This window comes from Mastigoproctus giganteus, chromosome 7 (genome assembly GCF_048544385.1).
Source record: "Mastigoproctus giganteus isolate SK-2022 chromosome 7, ASM4854438v1, whole genome shotgun sequence".
NCBI lineage: Eukaryota > Metazoa > Arthropoda > Arachnida > Uropygi > Thelyphonidae > Mastigoproctus > Mastigoproctus giganteus.
In genome coordinates, this window is record NC_143581.1 from 48,511,656 (window position 1) to 48,532,352 (window position 20,697).

Here is a 20,697-nt window from a genome sequence, read left to right on the forward strand (position 1 = left end):
AATTTTTATTCTTTCTTATGATATTTAATAAAACTATTTAAAAACTTAAGGTTTAAATGCAATGATTGATATCCATTTCTAATAACTTTTTTTTCCTCTTTCCTTCTTTTAATTAAACTAAAGTATTCTCGCTGATATACTTCACAAAATTTTTTTCTAAAATACTGTGATGGTCATTACTGATTACGAGTTAAAGCACATTTGTATAATTAACTGTAGCATCCAAAACATCAGAATCAATAAAATTGGTTTATCCAGCACAGTGGCATGTGTTAGATAAATGTTTTACAAAAATATATATTTAATCTTGTTTTCTGTTCTTTTGATTCACACTTTAGATTAACAGTTCCTAACATACTATCCTTTTTCATTCTTATTTTTTTCACTTCAGCCAACTGGCTAGCTAACGAGCTCAGTTAACAGAAACTCAGATAATCAGTCGTACTATACCAGCATTGTTCATTTTACTTATCTCTTTAGGTGAGGCCTTACACACCTCAATCAGATTTTACTCTCACCCACAGATGCCAAGTTTCTAGTCTGCAGATCGCATCTTCAGTCCTTCCTTGTAAATACATGTACATCCCCCTTGAACTACTTACTAGACCAATTACTAGAATATGGACCTTGCTGTATGAAAAAAACGTATTAAGAAGTTTACCTCATATTGAGGTAAACTTCTCTTATTCTTTTACAAATACTGAAAAACTTATTAAAACAGTTTTCACTGGGGTTAACCTATAGCAGATGATGCTAATCTCTTATAAGTTGGTTACTGGTCTCTAATCAATTTATACCTGAAAATGAAAATAAAACGTATGACAGTTTAAGGAAGGAATGTGAAAAAAAAAATTATTATAACATTAGTATGTGTGATTATTACTAATTGAACACTATGAGCACATGTTTACCTTAACTGTTATAATTGCCACAAACCACTGTCATTTATTCCAGTGATAACAAGATGATATGATAATTTTGCAAAATTGTTACAGTGTTATCTTGCAAAATTAAAGAAATTTCTATTTAAATAGGTTCAAAATGGCCCTAAAAGTGAAATCATATAAATTTTGTATATACAGAGTCAGCTCATTGGGTGAGCAAGTGAGGCACAGACCTCAAGCAGAAAAATTTTAAGGGTGGCAAAAATATATGAAAATAAAGAAAATTATACAAAAAATATTCCTCAAATTTTCTTGTCATTTTACACTTTCTGTTTTATGAATTATGAATATTAATTATTTATACATATGAATTATGTTAAATCTAAACATATTTTCTCAGCATGACCCTTGGGCCCTCCAAAGGTCACATCCAGAAAATGGGCTGTACTGGGTTCTACTTGGGACATGCTCAATACCAAGATTCTCTGGTAATGAAGAAAATATTACAGAGAGCAATTCCAGCAACAATGTATTAAAAAGGCAACAAAATCCATTGTGTGTGTGTGTTGGGTGAGAAAATAGGGGCCACTACTGCTCATATATGATGTTGACTAAAAGCAGAGCTGTGGAGCAAAAACAACTATTCAGATGTTTCTCCCCAAATAATTATGCTCTATGAACTTACACTGTCAAATCTGTTAACTATTGCAAACAAGGCAGCACCACTTCTATCTGTTGGCAACTCCCTACAAATTCTACACATTCCATGTCTTTTCCTTGTTAGCCACTGGATTTCATAATTGTGAATTTCTCCAAACCATGGAAATATTTGTATACATTCGTGATTCATTCCACCCCCCATACAGCATTTCATGACTATCCTCGACGATGCTAGTTTATCCTTCACACGTGGTACACAATCTCGAAAATACGTGTTGGACTCTTACCTTTGCCCAGATGTAACCGTGAAGAAATAACAATAATTGCTGTGTCATACTATTTTTGACTTGGTTAGTTTTTCTTAATTTATTCTGCTATTAGGTTTTAATGAGTGTTGGCAACAGTCTGGTTCGATAATTCACTATAACATTCACTTTGATAATGAACGTTAACATATTTACGACTGTGCAAACACTGTCCTATAGAGGAGTTTTTGTTTGTTTGTTTTTTTTATTATTCCACGTATTACGAAGCAGACGGGGACGGTTTCAAGATTTTTTTAAAGGGGGGGATAAAGTAGTGTTCCCATAAATCATTAAAATATAATTCATCATTTAACAGTAAAAAATCCATATTATTTTGATCACAAAATGGGCTATTAGCCCCTTTAGTTCCTGTAACGGTTATATTTTTTCACAGTGGAATCCCTACTTGTCACTATCGTTTGCTAAGCCTAATACCTTGATCGTCGATAGTTTTAGAGCAGCGCAGTAAATTATATTTGACTGCGTTATTAACATTTGCAAGAGAAAATTCTGTCAAATAAACTACACCACCACCTTATAAGCATACGCGTACTTACTTCTGGATAGTACTTCCGATACATTTATACGCCTATCCTACATCGTGCATGGTGGCTGCTTTTCTTCTATACGCTTACTTCCACAACAACACAAGCATACAGCGACATCTTGCTCTCGAAACAGCGAACATGTTATATATATATTATAAAACCAGTTTTTTGCCATCCATCAAAAAATAGGCAATATCCCGGTACAGCCAAGGTAAAGAATTTTACATAAATTTAGTGATAATAATAACATATAAAATAGGGAAATGTGCTTTCAACAGAGAAATAAAACAAAATAAAAATGCAACGAATTCAACGAAACTGGAGACAAGTTTAGAAAGTTAAAAGTTTGATATGAGTGAATCTAAAATATTTTTTCTGTGCAGCTCCTTGTGGGTCCAAGCATTAGGGTCAATGTTGAAGGAGGTGGCTAGCTTGACGGAGATGTTCATGAATGAAGAATCTAATTTGTTTAATCTGGATAGTATAGGCTGAAGAGGCGGAGTGGCTCTGGTATACTTGGGTGGGATTCGCCACTGAATATATTAAAATTATAGAGATGTTTTTACTTTGAAAAGTTAATGTTTGCTTGGAACTGATTTTTGGTTATACATTTTCTTTAATTAGCACAGCTCATCAACATTTCATGAATTCTAAAAAATTCCTTGCTGTCGCAAGCAAAACAGCCTGATAGTCCTTTGTTTTCCCCATGTTATTTCAAACAGTAACTCAACGATAAAAATTCTCCCAAACAAAAAATAATAATAATTAAGTTTCATGAATTATAATGTTTTACACGAAAATAATAGTATTATATTATTTTAATAATATAAATAAAATACATATTTGATTATAAATCAAATATACATTTTAATAATATTAATCATATATATGATTAACAACAAATTTGTTATATAAACAACAAATCATAGGTTCATAGATTTGTTCTACCCAAAATTAAATGGAATTAATTTCCCTATGTTGAAAATAAAATCTGATGACAATGTATACTTCGTGATTTCTATACTCATCCAGTTTTCATATGGCCATCGAGCGATTAGGGTGAACTGAAGTGAGAAATGTGCACGACTTTAAAGAAAATTTAATTCAAAGTTTCTTTGAGTAGAAACACGTTTTCAAAAGTTGTAAAGTTGTTGAAAACTACCCAAAAAAAAGTCATTGTATAATACCGTATTTAGCGCTTTCATTGACATTGCAGCAAGTTGCACTTCATTAGCATTTTTGAATCGATAAGTTTTCAGTAATTGTTTCATCCTCGGAAAAAGGAAAATTTAGCATTGTGTAGGATCTGATGAGTGAGGCGGAAGCACTTAACGATGGTATTTTTTGTTTAGAGGGGCATTGAATGATAAAAATGGACCTGTGTAAAAGTACATTATGCATCGAAATCCTGTTTTCTTGATTTTCTGGTCTTTTTCTTCTGATTGTATCTCACAGACGATAGGAGCAGTTCAAGTTCAAATATTTCTTCATACTAAAACACCACTCATTTTGAGCAATAAGAAATCTTTCAACATCACTTTGCTTTTTCTCTTATTCGTTCAGAATTTCTTGCATTACGTTGACGTTGGTGAATCATATTCGGTTAATCTTATGATCTGGATAAAAATAAAATTTAAATAAAATAAAATAAATGCCTCGTGACCTGCGGTAATTTTCTCTACCATATCCTTGTTTTTTTTTTTTTTTTTTTTATCCAGAAAAAGCAGAAACACCAGAATGCAACACGTCACTTTGTGTGTATTGCTTACATCCATCCATCAACTTCGCAACTTCTCAGAATTTGCAAACTACTTTCCGTATAAGCGTACATGTTTGATACGAAGCATGGAAGTGGTATCAAAAATGATATGCTCCTACAGAAACAGTACAAAAAAGTGTGAACGCGTATAAACTTCGAGGTACTTATTGTGAATTATTCAAGCGTATAATATTGTACTATATTTGGAAATTGTTTTTCTAGAGATATCCAAATGAATTTTTTTTTCATTACTTTGGGTAGGGGGAAGCAGCGATATTGGTGTTTATTTTCTATTCCGGCGCACACTCTATATGCGCGAGTTTCATCAATTTGTTTCACTTTTTATGAAATATTATCCTACAAAACTACATTATCAAACAAGAATGTTAAAGGTTCCTGTCGTTTCGAACACTGAACCGGAACATTTAAAACTGTATCTGTTTGATCATTCAGAGTTGGCCCCTGTAATTGCACTTTCCTTGTATGGATTTTATGTTAAACGGGAAAGCTACTGACATCGCGAACTATGCTCAATCAAAATATATATATATATTTCTCATACTACATCTCCCAGTATAAAAAATTTGAACCTGCCTTTGAAGTGATCGTTAAGATAAATTTTATGGTTGGACTTAGCTAGGGTTCATGTGCTTTTTTGCAGAGGCACAACGTACTGCATAATCGCAGATCATCTTAGATGCAAATTTTTTAAATAAGTTCCCCTTTCTGTCTATTCACTCGTGCATCGTTATAACTACATGCCTTTAATTACCAAAATACTAAAGGCATGTACAGCTACATGCCTTTAGTAACCTTCAGTTCAGTTTAGTTCAGGTCAAAATTAACTTATATTTCACTGAGTTTAAAATTTTCCATGAAAATATTTCCTTCTCTGACCTATCTGGCAATTTTGAGGAATTTCTAACTATTTCTAAATGCTCGGATTAACTAAAATTTACGGAAGATGAGAATAATTAAAGTCATTCATATTTATTCCAATTGATAAAAAGAATTAGTGGATTGATAAGAACGGAATGTCGAAAATAGTAAATTGCTGTGATTAAGATAAGGGTGCGTGGTCATATATGGTAACTGACACCAATAAGGTTTATTTAATCCAGTACTTGCCTCTTCTTTCTTTCCAGCCCTCAACTGGATGCATTAAAGAAAGGCGTAAAATTAGATACAGTACAAGACTTCAAGAAATTTAATGATCAATGCCTCTTAGATGCATCAGTGTTAACTGATGAGTGTGTGAAGTACCCTTGGCAAGGCGAAACAAAAGCCCACAGCGTAGGATATCAAAGTACAGGGAAAGGACGCCAGCGCGAACTTGGAGGACGTGGGTACTCACTGTGCAGCAGGATGCAGGTGATAGTGAGTAACATGGTTCTTTGCATGGAGTCAATGATTCTCTTGTTTACCGCCGTGGTGGCCTTGTTGCACCACTCTCCGGAGGCATAAGTGGCAGCAGATATAAAGATAGCATTGTAAAATAGATGTAAAGTTCGTCGGCCAAGGCCCCAGTCCCTTCTAGAGACCCTGGCAACCAGTACTGTGTGTATATTGGTAATACACTGGCACTTCTCCAAACCAAAGGAATCTCTCCCGAGTTCAATGATGCCCTCATAATTAACCTTAATGATTCAAATCACTCTCTCGCCGCCCCTTTCAAAATGTCTCTTTTACAATAAAAATACCCGGCATGTGCAATCCCTCTCGAACGCTGGCCGCATCAGAAAATCTTATAATCATCAGGGCCGCCTTAAGCTACAGGAATTTGCCAGGGACACTGTTCTTGGAAGTGCATGTCTCATACAAGTGGAAAAGTTTGGAGAAACTCAAGCAATGCTCTAGACATTTCTAAGACTTTTCGAATAAAGGATTAAGCAGGCTTCTATCGTATAGCCCGCCTTCCGATTTTCACAATTGGGTAGTTAGGTTTCTTTCTAATAGCCCACTGCGTATGATAGTAGATGGCTCTCTGCCCTCAGACTTCTCAACTAATTTTGAAGTTCCCTAAGGTTCTACGTTCTTGGCCACTTTTTTTCCACTTGTGTACTAATCATCCTCTTCCATTGATTGAAAATTCTATATTTTTGCTGATTATAGTGCATTACACCCCACTTTTCAGTTCGACGAACAAATTTTCCAAGTTCCTTGAAAAGATCCGAATGTTAAGCGCTTATTAGACAGTACTTAAGGACATAGGCTAAAAATATTTATTATTCACCAAATCATGACCTGGATTTTCCATTCTGTCTTCCTTCATTATCCTTTAATATTTCGTGAAATAAAGTCAGTTTCTCATTTGTTTCCTCATAATATTAATTTTCTATTCTTATTAATCTTTGTTCCGCTGTTTCACTTTCAACTGAAACTAAAGGAACTATTTTATCCACAAAATCTTCAACTGAGTCCTGCTATGTAATAATATCTTCCTCTTAATCTTTAGCAGAGGAATAAATTTTATCCATTCTGAATTTATCAAGTAAACGTTTAAACGATACCCCGTGGGCCATATGCTCTTCAACAACACCAACTTTCTCCAAGATCTAATACCATCTTTATACCTCACTGCCACCACAGGAACATTTACGTCTACCTCGGCTTCTGCTGTACAAATGAGATGTGCATTGTATGTCAGCCAGCAGTTCATCAAGGACACTGGTCCAAAGAACAGACCAACTACAGACTCTTGAGTCCAGATTTTCTGCACAGTGCGATTCATTCGAAACGTGGCTTATCGGGGTGGAGCTGAGGACATAGCATTTTCCAGATAATATCATTCAAATGGACACTATGGAGGACAGTGTGCCAGTTTACTCAGGAATTTCTTTGGATGGATATATTTGTCTTCAAATAGAGATTCAGCAGGTCATCTCTCTAATTCTGTGCAGTAATTGTACATTCTGAAAGCATGTATAAATTGGTATGTCTATACAAAGAGAAGCTTTGCCAAACCAGCAAACTACCATGCCATATGAGTTAAGCCATGTCAATAATGTTGGACACACACACACAAGGGTCCACTAATGAGACATTATGCAAGTGAAATAGAGAACAATTTCCATATTATAGGACGATAATGACCAATAAACATTTTTATTCGTATGGAGTGGCTAGTGCGATGTGCCGACCTGAATCATATAAGATTATGCGTGGGATACTATTGGGAGAAGTATTGCTATCTCTCCAGGAATTTAGAAGTGCTATCAATGCCACCTGGTCTTCTTGATAGCCGTATCCTGCGAAAGTCCTTCATTGCAATTAAGAGCAACCTGCGACTGATATTTCATCTAAGACATCCTTAATTTTGACTATTATATCGTTCTCCAAGATTTGTGCATCGGTGTTCATTGTCATTTTAAATGCATCATTTCCTGGTTACGTATAATAGAACGCCCTATATTCTAGCGGTCTACAAGCAACGATCTGCAGAATGACACAGATACCGACAGAATTTGACCCGCCCGAAGGAATACAACGTTGTTTCCACCTACATAAAAACCTGCAATCTCGACAATAACAACCACATTCCATATTTAAAAATCAGTTCATTCATGTAATGACACTAAAAATTATATGAAAAGGAAAGCACAGAAATGAATAAACACTTTCCATAACTTTATTTTATTTTGCGAGGGAAAAGAACCAGAATTATTGCATTCACATATTTTTATTTATAGCAAAGTAAATAATTAAGGGAATGCATGCTGGAACTTAATCTGGATTTGTTATTTTACGGAATAAACCTAACCATAAAGAGGAGTGAACCGATCTTCAGTATAAGACGTGTCCCATGCATTTTAAATTTATTTATTATTACATTTTACTTAGACACCTTTTCTTTATATTTTTCTAAAATAATATTACAAAATTGAAACGGGGTTAATCGTGTTTTCAATTTCTCGCATGGGCTATGTTGAAAAAAAAATGTAGTTGAAGAAAGAAAGAATTATTCTTTCAAAAAACTACGCCCACTGCATATAGTGGGCTATGGTGAAGTGCAGTACAGGATCGTTTTAGATAGAAATGGAATTCTGGAGGAAACACAACATGGCTCTGCAAAGGGAAAATGTCAGGTTTAACTAACCTAGTTAGCTATTTTGATACAGTTACTCATGATCTGGATGTAGGAAATTCGACATCGTTTACTTGGATTTCAAGTAGGGATGTACTGTATAAGCTGGAACATGTTAGGATCACGGTTAAAATTCTAAGATGGATAGCAGGGTGGCTGCAGGATACGAGGCAGATGGTTCTGATTAATGGTTACTCTTCAGATTGCGCTAACGTAAGAAGTGGGGTTGTCCAGGTATTAATACCAAGACCACTGTTTTGTTTTGATTTTCTTAAATGACATCGACGAAGACATACAGAACGTTATGTCAAAATTTGCATATGAAGTTAAGATTGGCAGAATAGTCAATTATCAACACTAAGCAGCGCTTCTTCAGGACGACTCAGATAAGACTTCAGGGATGATCAGAAAAATGGAAGCTGTGTTTTAAGCAGTAAAATGTAAGATTTACACATGGGTAACAGCCCCCAAATAACTTATACACTTGTTGCGGTTGAATTAAAGACAGTGGAAGAAGAAGAAAGGGATCTAGCAGAAGATTGGGATATGCACTTCAATAAAATCTTGAAAGGTAGCTTCTGTAGATCCCGACCCTCCATGGCCTGTCATCATGCCATTATTAAAGCTCATCGGATCACAGTTACTACGACTCAGAGAGCATCAGCAAACGGTTATTTTCTGCTGGATCCCAGGCCATACTGGAATACCAGGAAATGAAATTGCGGATGATGCTGCCAAACATCCATCCAGCTCAGCCCCAACGAATTCCCTAGTACCATTCACAGATTATAAAATGAATATACAAAGTATATGTAAAGGTCGATGGACTCTTCAATGGCAAGCGCAGCTTCATAATAATCTACTTCAAATTAAACGTGTACCAAAATTATGTGCTTCCAGCCTCATTACAAACAGACAAGGAGAAATAATTCTAGCCAGAGCCAGAATCGGCCATACTCATTTAACCCATCCGTTCCTTTTGTCAGTGAATGACTATGAGTGGTGTATGATATAATAATATATATTACTATATAATATATAATACTGCTCGACTAGTGTCATTCAGTTCTCTGGCAAGTTTAAAGGAACCTTTGTCGCTTAGCCGTATCACATGCGAAAAATCAATCAACATAGGTAGTATGAACCACCTTCATAAGTGCAATATGGCCTAAGTAGCCATTGCACTTAAAACCCCATCATCAACAACAACAACAACAATAACAATAAGAAAGGGATTTGGGAGTTACGGTACGGCCGAACATAAAGTTCTCCGAGGTGAAGACCCGTGGTGTTGTATCGATGATTTATTGAAAATTTGGGGGGGAGGGTCAGTCATTATTCTACTGTAAAAGGAAATTGTAAGACCCCACTTGGAATACTATGTTCAAATATGGAGTCCAAAACCGAAAATTACTTCTTTGAAAGGGTTCAAAGAGGAGCAACTGACCTGGTGGGATCAGCAAAAAGATGACCATATGAAGAAAGACTTCGAATATGTGGGCTACAAAGCTTGGTAACTAGGAAACATAACTGAAGTGTATCTGAGAGGAGAAAGTACAATGAATGAAGGTAAAATTTTGGCTCTTGTAAATGATTCCAAAACTAGGAATCATAAATTCAAATTACGGAGGAAGAGATTTGGACTTGATTGCTGGAAGTTTTCTTTTAGCGATCGAGCGATTAATTGCTGAAGTAAGTTGCTTGCATGGGTGGTCGAGGCTGACCGCTTGGAGAAATTCAAAGGTCAGTAATATTGGTACCTAAGTGAGGAGGGAGTTAATTAGGTAGTTTATTTTATTACATTATTTGCCATTTTTTGCTGGTGCAGCAAAAGCCTCGGCTTCCTTGTCCAGTATGGTTATGATAATCAATTTCAGATGTATGGTGAAAAAGAAAAAAAATCTAATACGGAGTACTTCTACCTTCACAACGAGTTGCCTCAGTATTGCTCTATTTTTCATACAGTATTGCTCTCTCTCTCTCTCTCTCTCTCTCTCTCTCTCTCTCTCTCTCTCTCTCTCTCTCTCTCTCTCTCTCTCATTGATTGGCGTATCATCCTGTGGTACATCTGTTGTACCATGGCTCCAGGCTCGATGTTGTACTCTTTTTCTGTATACTACATTGTTTGTAACCATGGAACAGGAAAAGAACAAATCCCCAACTATTTATAGGAAGATAGTAGAAACATATTGCAGCAGTATGCCAGTAAAAACATCATGCGAATAAAATAACCACCAAAATGAACTTATTTGATAGAGACTCTTTTACATTAGAACATCTTAAACTGGACATTTTTCGGGATCAGGTTGAAATTCTTCGATAAGAGAGCATGTATCAAACGAAACTATCATAACTGGTTCCACTGTACAGTAAAACCTCACTAATTCAGACTCTATAATTCGGATTGCCTTCTTCATGTTTGTTTTGTATTTATGCCGAAAGGAGATTTTTCTTTAAAAGCAATTTATTGATACAGTTTCGAAATTCTTTCAGAATGGTTTCACAGTCACTTTTCAAAAGAAAAAGTATTCAAATGGAAAAAAAGAACTGCAAAATGAAAACATTAAAAAATTTTATTGTTAGTATTGTTAGTCATTGCTCCCACTCGTTCTTTTGATGAAATTTTATCAAGCGAAAAGGGAAATATTAAGTTCTTTTTTTCCTAATCGAACAAGTTATTGTATAGCATCATGTTAGTTCTTAGTAAATCACCGAAGTAGGTGAAATGGCATCGTTTTTTACATCTCATATTGTGAAAGCCTTCACAACGAGTTGCCTTGATATTGCATTACCTAGGACGAGCAACTCTTCTCCACTGGGAAAGTGTTGCTCATTCTAGGTAGTTCAATATTAGGGCAACTCGTTGTGAAGGTATTCAAAATGAGATATAAGAAAGGTGTGACCAAGTTAACGACTTGGGGATTCTCTTCTCCAGCAGTGCTAAATTTGATGTCCATGTCCTTAAAATTACCAACAAAGCATTCAAAACACTGGGATTTTTTTATCAAACGGAACACCTACAAGTTCAAAAACTACAGATATGCCGTTATCCTTTATAAAACTATTGTCCTGCCAATCCTTGTATTCAGTTCACCCATCTGGAATCCCCACACAAACACTTTAATTAACAAAATTGAAGCAGTCCAAAAACATTTTGTCCGTTACCTTACATTCCGTAATCCTCTATTTTATCACTCAGTGTACTATGAATCGCTGTGAGATTACTTTCATCTGAGGCCTCTGTGCATTAGAAGAGTTATTGCTGACGTCACTCTTCTAGCCAAAGTACTCGCTGGAACTTATGAAGCATCTGATATCCTTAGCAAAATCAACTTCAATGCTCCTTGTAGACAAGTCAGGAACCTCACACTGTTTCACCTTGACTCTGTGACCGCTGACTTTATGAAGTTCAGTCCACTGAATAGAATCAGCAAATGACTCTCTCATTTACTTTTTTGACAACTCCCAACAACTGATGAACTCCATCCACAAGTTTGCCTCTTCTCTTGAACTGCAAAGTGACTAGCTCTCATCTAATTATTTGTTTTACTGGTAACTTAACTTAATGCATACCTCTTTTGTACATATGATCTCAATGTTTGAATCTATATCAATGTTTATCTTATTGTTGGATTCCTTATTATAATTATCAACTCTGTTCATTGTTCTGCTCTCAGATACACTGGTAATAGTTACCTGTTGTGTATCTTGTTATTAATAAAAATAAAATAAAATGCCATTTCAACTACTTCTCTGATTTACTACGAACCAAAATGATGCTATCCACTAACTTTTTCATAGTTTGAGGATTTTAACCCTAAAAACCTTTTTAGTCTGTACTTTTTTCCCTTACTTCCCTCTCAGTATATCATAGCCTTCATAGAACCTATGGATAACTGAGCCATACTCGGATGCAAACGTTTATATGGAAACAATTAGATTTTTAGCTTATCTGGAAATTTCCAATAGTACTAAGCAAAGTGTTCTGTCGCTTTTACAAAATAAAAGAACGATTAATAACGCAGTGGTGTTCGTCAGAGACTTCGAATGCTATTGACTTTTTATCCTGATCTAAAATAAGAACTGGTGATAAAGATGTATATTTATAAGAATGGATAGTTTACTTTCTTTTCACGAGATTTCTGTATGAGAAAATTAGGTTATTTTAGCAACTTTCGCATGTGTAGATTGGATTATGTGGCGCCATCTCTTAGTATATTTCGTTACTATCATCGAAATTTTTGATCTATTCAAGTACTGTACAGGCCCACTCGCCATCCACCGACCCCATGGGAAGAATGAGCTAGCTTTCTATCATCCCATTTATGCATGTCATCAACGAAGAGATTAATTTGTCTATAGAACGTTAATTTTGCTTCGGAGAATTCCCTCTAGAGGTATCTGAAACCTCTTCTACACCTCTGCTTCGCTGTCTCGTTACTCGAGACTTTATATATTCTTTTGCATCATCTTTCCCCGAACCAATCCTGCCAGGATCTCCTCATCTCCCCTTTATAACTAACCTCGCCATCCACCGACCCCAACACTTAACATGATCGTCTGGATTAGTGTTTCCCAATTTGTGGTCCTCATAACTGATGAAAGTGGTTTGAAGGACTTCACGATAAAATAGCTTTTTCTGTGTTGGACAACTGTCCCATTAATAGTGATGGGAGGTACAGATATGCCTTTAACAAACTATATATGTTAAGTATACGTACATATCATTGTAGTTTAAAAAGTAATTATTAATATATTTTCATATATTGTTTAATATTTTTTGTGGTTTTTGGCCTACACCTCAAATATAAAAGTGGCCCAGACTTTAAAACAGGTTGGGAATAAGGTTGCCAGGCACCGGACATGTAAATGTACGATATTTTATAATTATTTATTTTAACTTTATACTTTTGTTGGTTTAACGTTTAGTTACATTTAATTTTTCATTATAGTTGTTTTCTCAAATTTTAATAAATTTTGTATGCTGTAATCTTTAATATTTCCACATAGCCAAAATAATAAAGTTTCAATTGTTTCATTAAAAGTCATTTCTATGGACAGATGAACATAAGTTTTATTACTCGAGTTTGTGCGTGTGTTTTTTTATGTAGTGCGCATGCGAATCACGAACAATGACTGCCACATAAGTTATTTTTGAAACGTAATATTTATCATAGGTGACTATGCTTTGACTTACGTTGCGGTTGCGCGTTACAACTTGTGTCTATTGGGAACAGATAGTGAATCAGCAGACATTATTTTATTATATTATGATTGTTTTCTTTAAATAAATGAGGTTTCCAATACTTTATATAGTATTCTAAATGTGGACTTATATAGTGAGATGATCACCACTTTGTTCCTGCTGGAAATGTTTCTCTAAATATATTCCATCAGCCCTCTGGTGCTTTGCTCACTTTCAGCTTCAGCAGTTTTTATTTCGACCTTCCTTTTTGTAATTATAAAAGCATCTAATTCTCAATCGTGTTAGATAGACTTCTGCGAACCCCATCTCTAAATACCCTGATGTTCAAAGGAAGTGCATAACCTCTTAACGTTGTAATTGTCGTCCGAATAACGTAAGTATATGGCAATATTTCTTACAGATTGCATCAGATAAGATTGACACGCGTAGGTGATGACGTAATATTGCATCAGCTGTTACTTTCAGCTATCTGCAACGCTCTGCAAGAGTTGCAGTCATTCCTTGCTTGTATCAGAATGGCGAGTTACGTGCAGCTGAAGCCATGAAGAAAGAGTGCAATTGTTGCTTTACGTGAGGAAGGATGTTCTTCCTGTCATATTGCTTATAGAGTGTCTTGTAATCAGTCGACAGTGAGTAGATTTCTTTCCAAACTCAAGAATACTGGTTCTGCTGATAGGAAAAAAAGGAACCGGACGAAAACGAGTCTCTACGCCAAAACAGGACCGCGTTTTGAAGCACTTATGCCTTAAAACCGTAAACCTTCTTCGTCTGAGCTGAAAAGAGAATGGGAAGAACATACAGGAGTGGTAGCAAGTGCAGTAACAGTCACAAGACGCCTCTTCAAAAATAGACTTGTAGCCCGTCGTCCTAAGAAGAAGCCCCTCCTCACACAAAAAATGAAGAAGGCCCGATTAATTTGGTGTAAGGAACATGTCAAATAGACCCCCGAACAGTGGAAGTCAGTTCTTTTCTCGGATGAGAAGAAATTCAACCTGCATGGCTCTGATGGGAGACAAACGATTCGCCGGAGACGTGGTGAACGTGGATCCAGACTGAATGGTGTCTACAGTGAAATTCCCTGCCAGCCAAATGATATGGAGGTGCATTTCGTATCACCTGCAGTTTATAAAAGGTTCCGTAAATGCCAATGGCTACCTGGCTATATTGGAAGGAAAATTGCTGCCAACCATTAGAGACCATTTCAACCTGCCAAGTAATGCATCTTTCAGGATGACTCTGCTCCTTGTCATCGGGCGAAAAAAGTGTAAGTAGGCACTTCTGTAGTTACTTTAGCTTCATTTCTTCATTAGAGGTTCGAGAGTAATGCGTTTACATTTGTTACAGGTGAAAAAATGGTTGTCAGAACGGTCCACTACAACTCTTAGCTGGCCAGGAAACAGCCCGGCCGGACCTAAATCCTACAGAGAACTGTTGGCATCGTGTGGAATCTGCAGTTGCCAGAAAGAAACCAAAGACCCCTCGTGAACTTGAGGAAGCCATAATTCGTGTTTGGAACCACGAACTCTCAGTTGATTATCTTCAGAAATTGATCTTGTCAATGCCTCGACGGTGTGCTGCTGTCATCAGGGCCAGAGGCGGTTTAACTAAATATCAGCTTGCACCTGGTGAACTTTTCGTTTTGTTTTCCATTTAAAATGATAAACTGAAGCAAATTGGGGGCTTCCGATAACATTTCAGCCATAATTGTCGTGTTTACAAAAACTGTTGTATAAAGGTTGCAAATGCTCATTTTGGAATATTTTGAGAGCACCTGTCAAATATTACTTAGCTTTGCCTTAACTATTAATAAATATCTTTTGTTCATATTTCTATTTGTGATTCTAGTCATTAACGTAACATACCATCACGAAAAAGGATTAGAAATGTGAAATCCCTAGGGGATGCACTTTCTTTGAACACCAGTATATTTCTTCATGTGCGAATGCAGATGCAAAATACTTATTTAGTTTATTAAAATTTGTACAGGATCCTTGACAGTTATACCATTAATATTCAGTGGACGAATGCGGCTGATCCCTTTTTTTCTATTGCTAAAATGCAAATGATTCCTTGCTACTTTTCTTTGCATTCATAGCCAAACGTTTCTGCCTTAGCTTGCCTAATCCCCCCCTCCTCCGCCAAATAACTATATTACATAGTGTATACTTTCAGTTGGACTCTTTGACTGAACAAATCAATTCTCATGGTATGACCGAAAAGTTAATTTTGGTCATAATTCTCACTGCAGAACGTTGCTTTTGCCGGAAGTTGCCTTGTTATTACTACCAAAACAAATACAAATGGCCTCTAGAAATCACTTATCTGCTGACAGTTCAGTAAGTTCTGAAAATCAGGCAATCATAAGTGTTTCAGCTTTTAAATAAATGACTGATTAACGTTCATAACTGCCATTTGTTCAAAATTAGTGCAATACCAAACCAACTCGTAACAAAGGCGAAGCGCGCTCTTCTATGAACATAAAAACCGTTACGTTTATTAGACAGTTTAAATTCAGCTGGTCACAAAAACATATGAAAAGACCAGAAAGACCTACTTTTTATAATTTTATAATTTGAAAAAAAAAAAAAAAAAAAAAGGCATAAGCTATTTTTTAATTTCAAAATTAGTATAACTTTTTTTTTATTTACTATGGATTTTTCAAATTATAAATAATTTTTCCCATCATGAAAGGTCAAAAGTTTTCTGTATTTTCCTTTGAAAAATGAGTTTTCATTAAGGTATTATGTTTCTTACTTATATTCAAAAACCAAATCGTGTTATTTAGAATTATTGCATTTGATATTTCTTTCAATGATTTTATTCAGAACTCTCCACTTCCAGAAGTCTAATTGATGAAGAAATTTCGACTATTAGAATCCCCGAAAATTGGCTTAAATAACATTTATTTAAATTTGTTAAAATTTGATAAGTATATGTTGCATTTATATATGGACGATTACGTCAAAAATGTTGAAATTCGTCTAATTAGGAATTGTGAAAGTTTTTCTAGGCTGCATATATATGTTATGCCAATGAATCGTCCTTGGATTATTCTTTCATTAATAATTTTATTGATTTCTATAAGAATGAAACTTGATTTTCTGCTTGTTTTTGGTTACTATCAACGGTGAAAGAAGATTATAACACACTTGAAGTCTGATGCCATTGTATCATAGAAAATTACCTCAGATCTATCAAAAGCAGCTGGTTGCTAGAGCGTCCTGTCGGATACAGATGTTCAGCCATCCGGATGAATCTTTTTATAATAATAAAGATGAGAATAAGGTTATTAATCTGGTGGACGACTTCGGAAAACGTTTCTTACAAAATCTTTCTCAATCTAGATTTTTCTTGGTTACATGATGTCAGGCTAAATGAAAGTATAAGAACTGTAAAATAAACAAATTGAAACTAAGAAAGTTAAGATAATCCTTCGTTAACCTCTGTTAAAGTAGATTTACGAGCGATGCATCGCATTTTCATTTCCAAGTAATTTTATGGAAAGAAAAATTACAGTAGACTTTGGAATAAACAATTTTAATATGCACGGAACAAAAGACCATCTTCTCAGAACAGGTAAGAACACCTTCTAGGAATCGGGCGTAAGTATAAGTGTCCTGAATGTCTAACTATGCTTCTTCATCCCAGATACCTGGGCTGAGAAGCATCCTATCCAGTGGGTGGAAGACTCTTAGGGGTCTTCCACCCATCCTATCCAGTCCAAGAAGTATCATGGATGGAACCCATGCTTCCATCCATGATACTTTTGGTGGACTGGATAGGAGGGTTGACAGAGGATCTGAATCTATCAGAATCCAGACCAGTTATTGCAGGTTCTGAGTTACTTTTTAGTTGATATGCATTGTGACTTCTCCTTAAGTCCTGGTGACCCTGGATCGTTCCTGGACCTACGTTTTCGATCGGACAGCCCTTTGTAGTGTAGCCCCTGGGGTAATATTATTATCTGGGAAATCTGTTGCCTCGGTTAAGTGATTTTTAATAAATTGTTTTGATTATTATTTAAATAAATTGCTTTTTAGATGAACTCATCATCGATGGGAGAAATTTTTAAGTAATTTTGGTGAATTCTCCATCACCGCAACAGTAAATAGCTGAAGTGCGAAGGGTGTCAAACCCTGGTTTAAAACATTTTGGTGAACATGATACAAATATTAAATAGTTTCGTATAACATTCTAAAAAAAAGCGTATAATAGCATACGGTAATATCATTCGCCTCAAAAATGGGTGGAAACTTGATTATTATCTACCATTCTAAGACCAAGAGAAATCAAAACAAAACCCTGATCCCGAACTGATCCCATGCTTAAAGCCTGAGACTCCAAGCCAAAAACGGAATGATTGTAATTCAATACTGCATACATCATGCCATATGGCCTCTCTGAGAAATGAAAGTCTGGAGGAGTGTCATATTAGTATCTCATATTTTAAATAAATGTCTAATTAACCTTTTGGAGAGGATGTTTGTCTGAAAGTAGTGCAATACTTCACAACGAAAAGCAACTCGAGAACAGCTGAGAGAAAAGAGAGGCTGAAAATGTCCAGTATGGGTACAGTTGGAAAAATGTATACTTAATTAAATCTACGGTTAATCTCTTCCATAAACAGTAAATTACTGACGTGCACAAACAATAGTTTTAATTTCACACAACTAAGGTATTTTTGCCATTATAACTAGTCACCTAGCTCGTCAGGTGTATGACTAAAGTAGGGAGAAAAAACAGGCAGCTCAAGGTCATTCATTGGACTTCCCACTCCCTACTAACGCTGTGGTAGAGAAGTACAAATGAGTGATCTAGACCGCCTGCTATTTTTCTCTCTGCTATAGTTATAATGGCAGAGAAATGAAACTTAGCTATCTTTGTTGTTCTTAGTTCAATTTTTTCTCTCTGCACTATCTGGAAATCTTTAAAATCCTGAAAAATTTTTATAAAGTGAAGATTTTCTGAAGATTTATAAAGTGAAGATTTACTATAAAGTGAAGATTTTCTGTTAAGAATTCCATAAGAGGAATTCATGAAGTATTCTAGTACGATTAAAGGATTTTGTTTGAATATATTTGACCATCCAGTTTTAGTAAATTTTTACTAAAACTGGATGATCTTTCTTTGTTTCACATATTCTTTAAAACCATTTACAAGTCTTTGCTGTGAAACGTGTTCAGTGAATTAATTATGCACTGGGTGGTCTCGTTGTGCGCAGCTAATTATGAAAATGAGATGGGGTAGCGTCCTTTCTCTGTGAAATGAAAGCACTGAAAGGCTTCTTCAACTGCGCCTCACTCTGGTAGCTTAAAATCAAAGGGCGTATTAATCAGCTGCGCCGTAATTCATGCTCAGAGAACGATTAGGAAGAGGAGGAGGGGAAGGAGAAAGCAATATTGACAGTATAGGAGACTTAATGAATGCTCTTGTGGCGTCCGCATTTACATTGCGTTGTTTAATCATTTTTTTTTTTTAATTAAGTGATTGGCACAGTGTAATACTTCACAAAATATGAATCAGAAATATGATTTTAAAAACACTCACTTTTGTTGTTTAGTTAATGGAGATTGGGACAGTTACCATGGTTCTCCGTAGACTATTGTCCCAATAAATTAACTGAAAAATTACTAAACTAAAGATTCAATTCAGTTATCGATGTATTTCCAACCTTAAATCAAAACAGTTCAAAACTGGGTTATATATTATATGTTGGATTATAAATTACATCTTAGAAAAAAAAGAGGTGTAGTAACAAAATTACCTTTACTGATTCTTAATGTAAAAATATCTTTATTATTTAAAGTTAACTTAAAAATTCAAATCTTTCTAATATTAATATTTATTTTCGTAAAATACTAAAGATTTATTGAAAATCTTTAAAAGATTTTAAAATATTACAAGAGCATTTACAAGAGATTGTTTAAAATATTGCAAGAGCAGTTATCGACAAAAATGAGACCTAATTAATTTGCCCTGAGCTAGGGTTGCTTTTTTATTATTATTATTATTCCAAAAACTTGGAAATTTTGTCCAGCAAAACATTCAAACCGACTAGGGAATAATCTTTTTATGTAAAAATACATAAACTATGAAGTATATACAATTACTACATTTTAAATTAACCTTACAAAGTTAGAGCTTCAAAATTATAAAATAGCTAATGCTATTTGGCTTTATTGAAATTATATGAAGCTGGAGGACTATCTTGCCCTTTCATGTGTGCCTGCGGTCAGGAGGATTTAAACGTCTAGTTAAGGTCCGGTTTTAGGCAACTACTAGTCCTTTTTTAGGACTAATAGTTGAACATAAGCTGACTCTCCTCGAACACATTAAATAGATGAGAAGCAACAAACTTTACCTTTTGTTGAACTTGCAATAGGCCATTATAAAATATCGCTGTCACTTATCTAGTGAGGTCTGGATACGAATCGCGTCATATACCAGAGGAGTTTCTAACCCCCCCCCCTCAAACGGGGCTGTGGGTGATCAATTTCAGTAGGAGGGGGTATGGTTTTTCCCTGCGAATTGGTTGATTCGCGTTTTTCGGTCCGCAAAACATGCAGATCGGCCAGGGAATACACGCACAGACATAGTGCAATGGTGCAATTTGGCCTAAGTTGCTTATGCTCCTAAAAACCAAAACAACTATGCAACGAGTTGTTCTAATATTGCACTATTTTCAAATAAATGGCTAACTTGCCATTTATTTAAAAGATGGGACACTGCCATGATAACCTCTTTCAGGAATTGCTGATTTCTCGACAGAGAACAGGTGGTCTCTTTTAAACACACGACAGAAAACAAAAAAAAACATTTGGTGATGGTATTTGGTTTAAAGTAGTACGATAGCGGGGCAACTCGTTGTGAGGGCAAAGTGCTTGTTTGTTTGTTTGTTATTTGGTTTTTAGGAGCATTAGCAACTAAGGCCATATTGCTCCGGGATATGCGGTGGTCATTCCCTGACCTTTCCGCATCCTCCGTATTTGGTGGTGACGGGCTCGAACCCCGGTCTAATCAAGAAGCGTGTGCTACGCACTGCTGCTCCTTCCCACCTGGCTACGGAGGCGCCGGGCAAAGTGCCTTTTGCTGAGAGTATATGTACAGTAAACGCTGTAAAATCCGACATTTTACAATTTGGAATTATTTAAAATCAGGCATTTCTTTCTTTATAAGATGCTTGCGGAATTATCTTGTCCTTTAATCTGTTTCTGCAGGCACCAGGATTTAAACTGCAAATGCAATGCTCAG

The 20,697-nt window shown here is 35.6% G+C and overlaps 1 protein-coding gene across 1 annotated transcript in view; it reads right to left on the minus strand.

The window, feature by feature from the left end:
- LOC150082881 (uncharacterized) overlaps nt 1-2,485 on the minus strand; it is a 142,951-nt gene extending 140,466 nt beyond the window's left edge. The window contains exon 1 of the mRNA XM_090378309.1: nt 2,407-2,485. Coding sequence (XP_090234435.1) covers nt 2,407-2,430 — 24 coding nt within the window. The 5' untranslated portion in view covers nt 2,431-2,485. The remainder of the gene's footprint in view (nt 1-2,406) is intronic.
- Nucleotides 2,486-20,697: the final 18,212 nt, after the last annotated feature.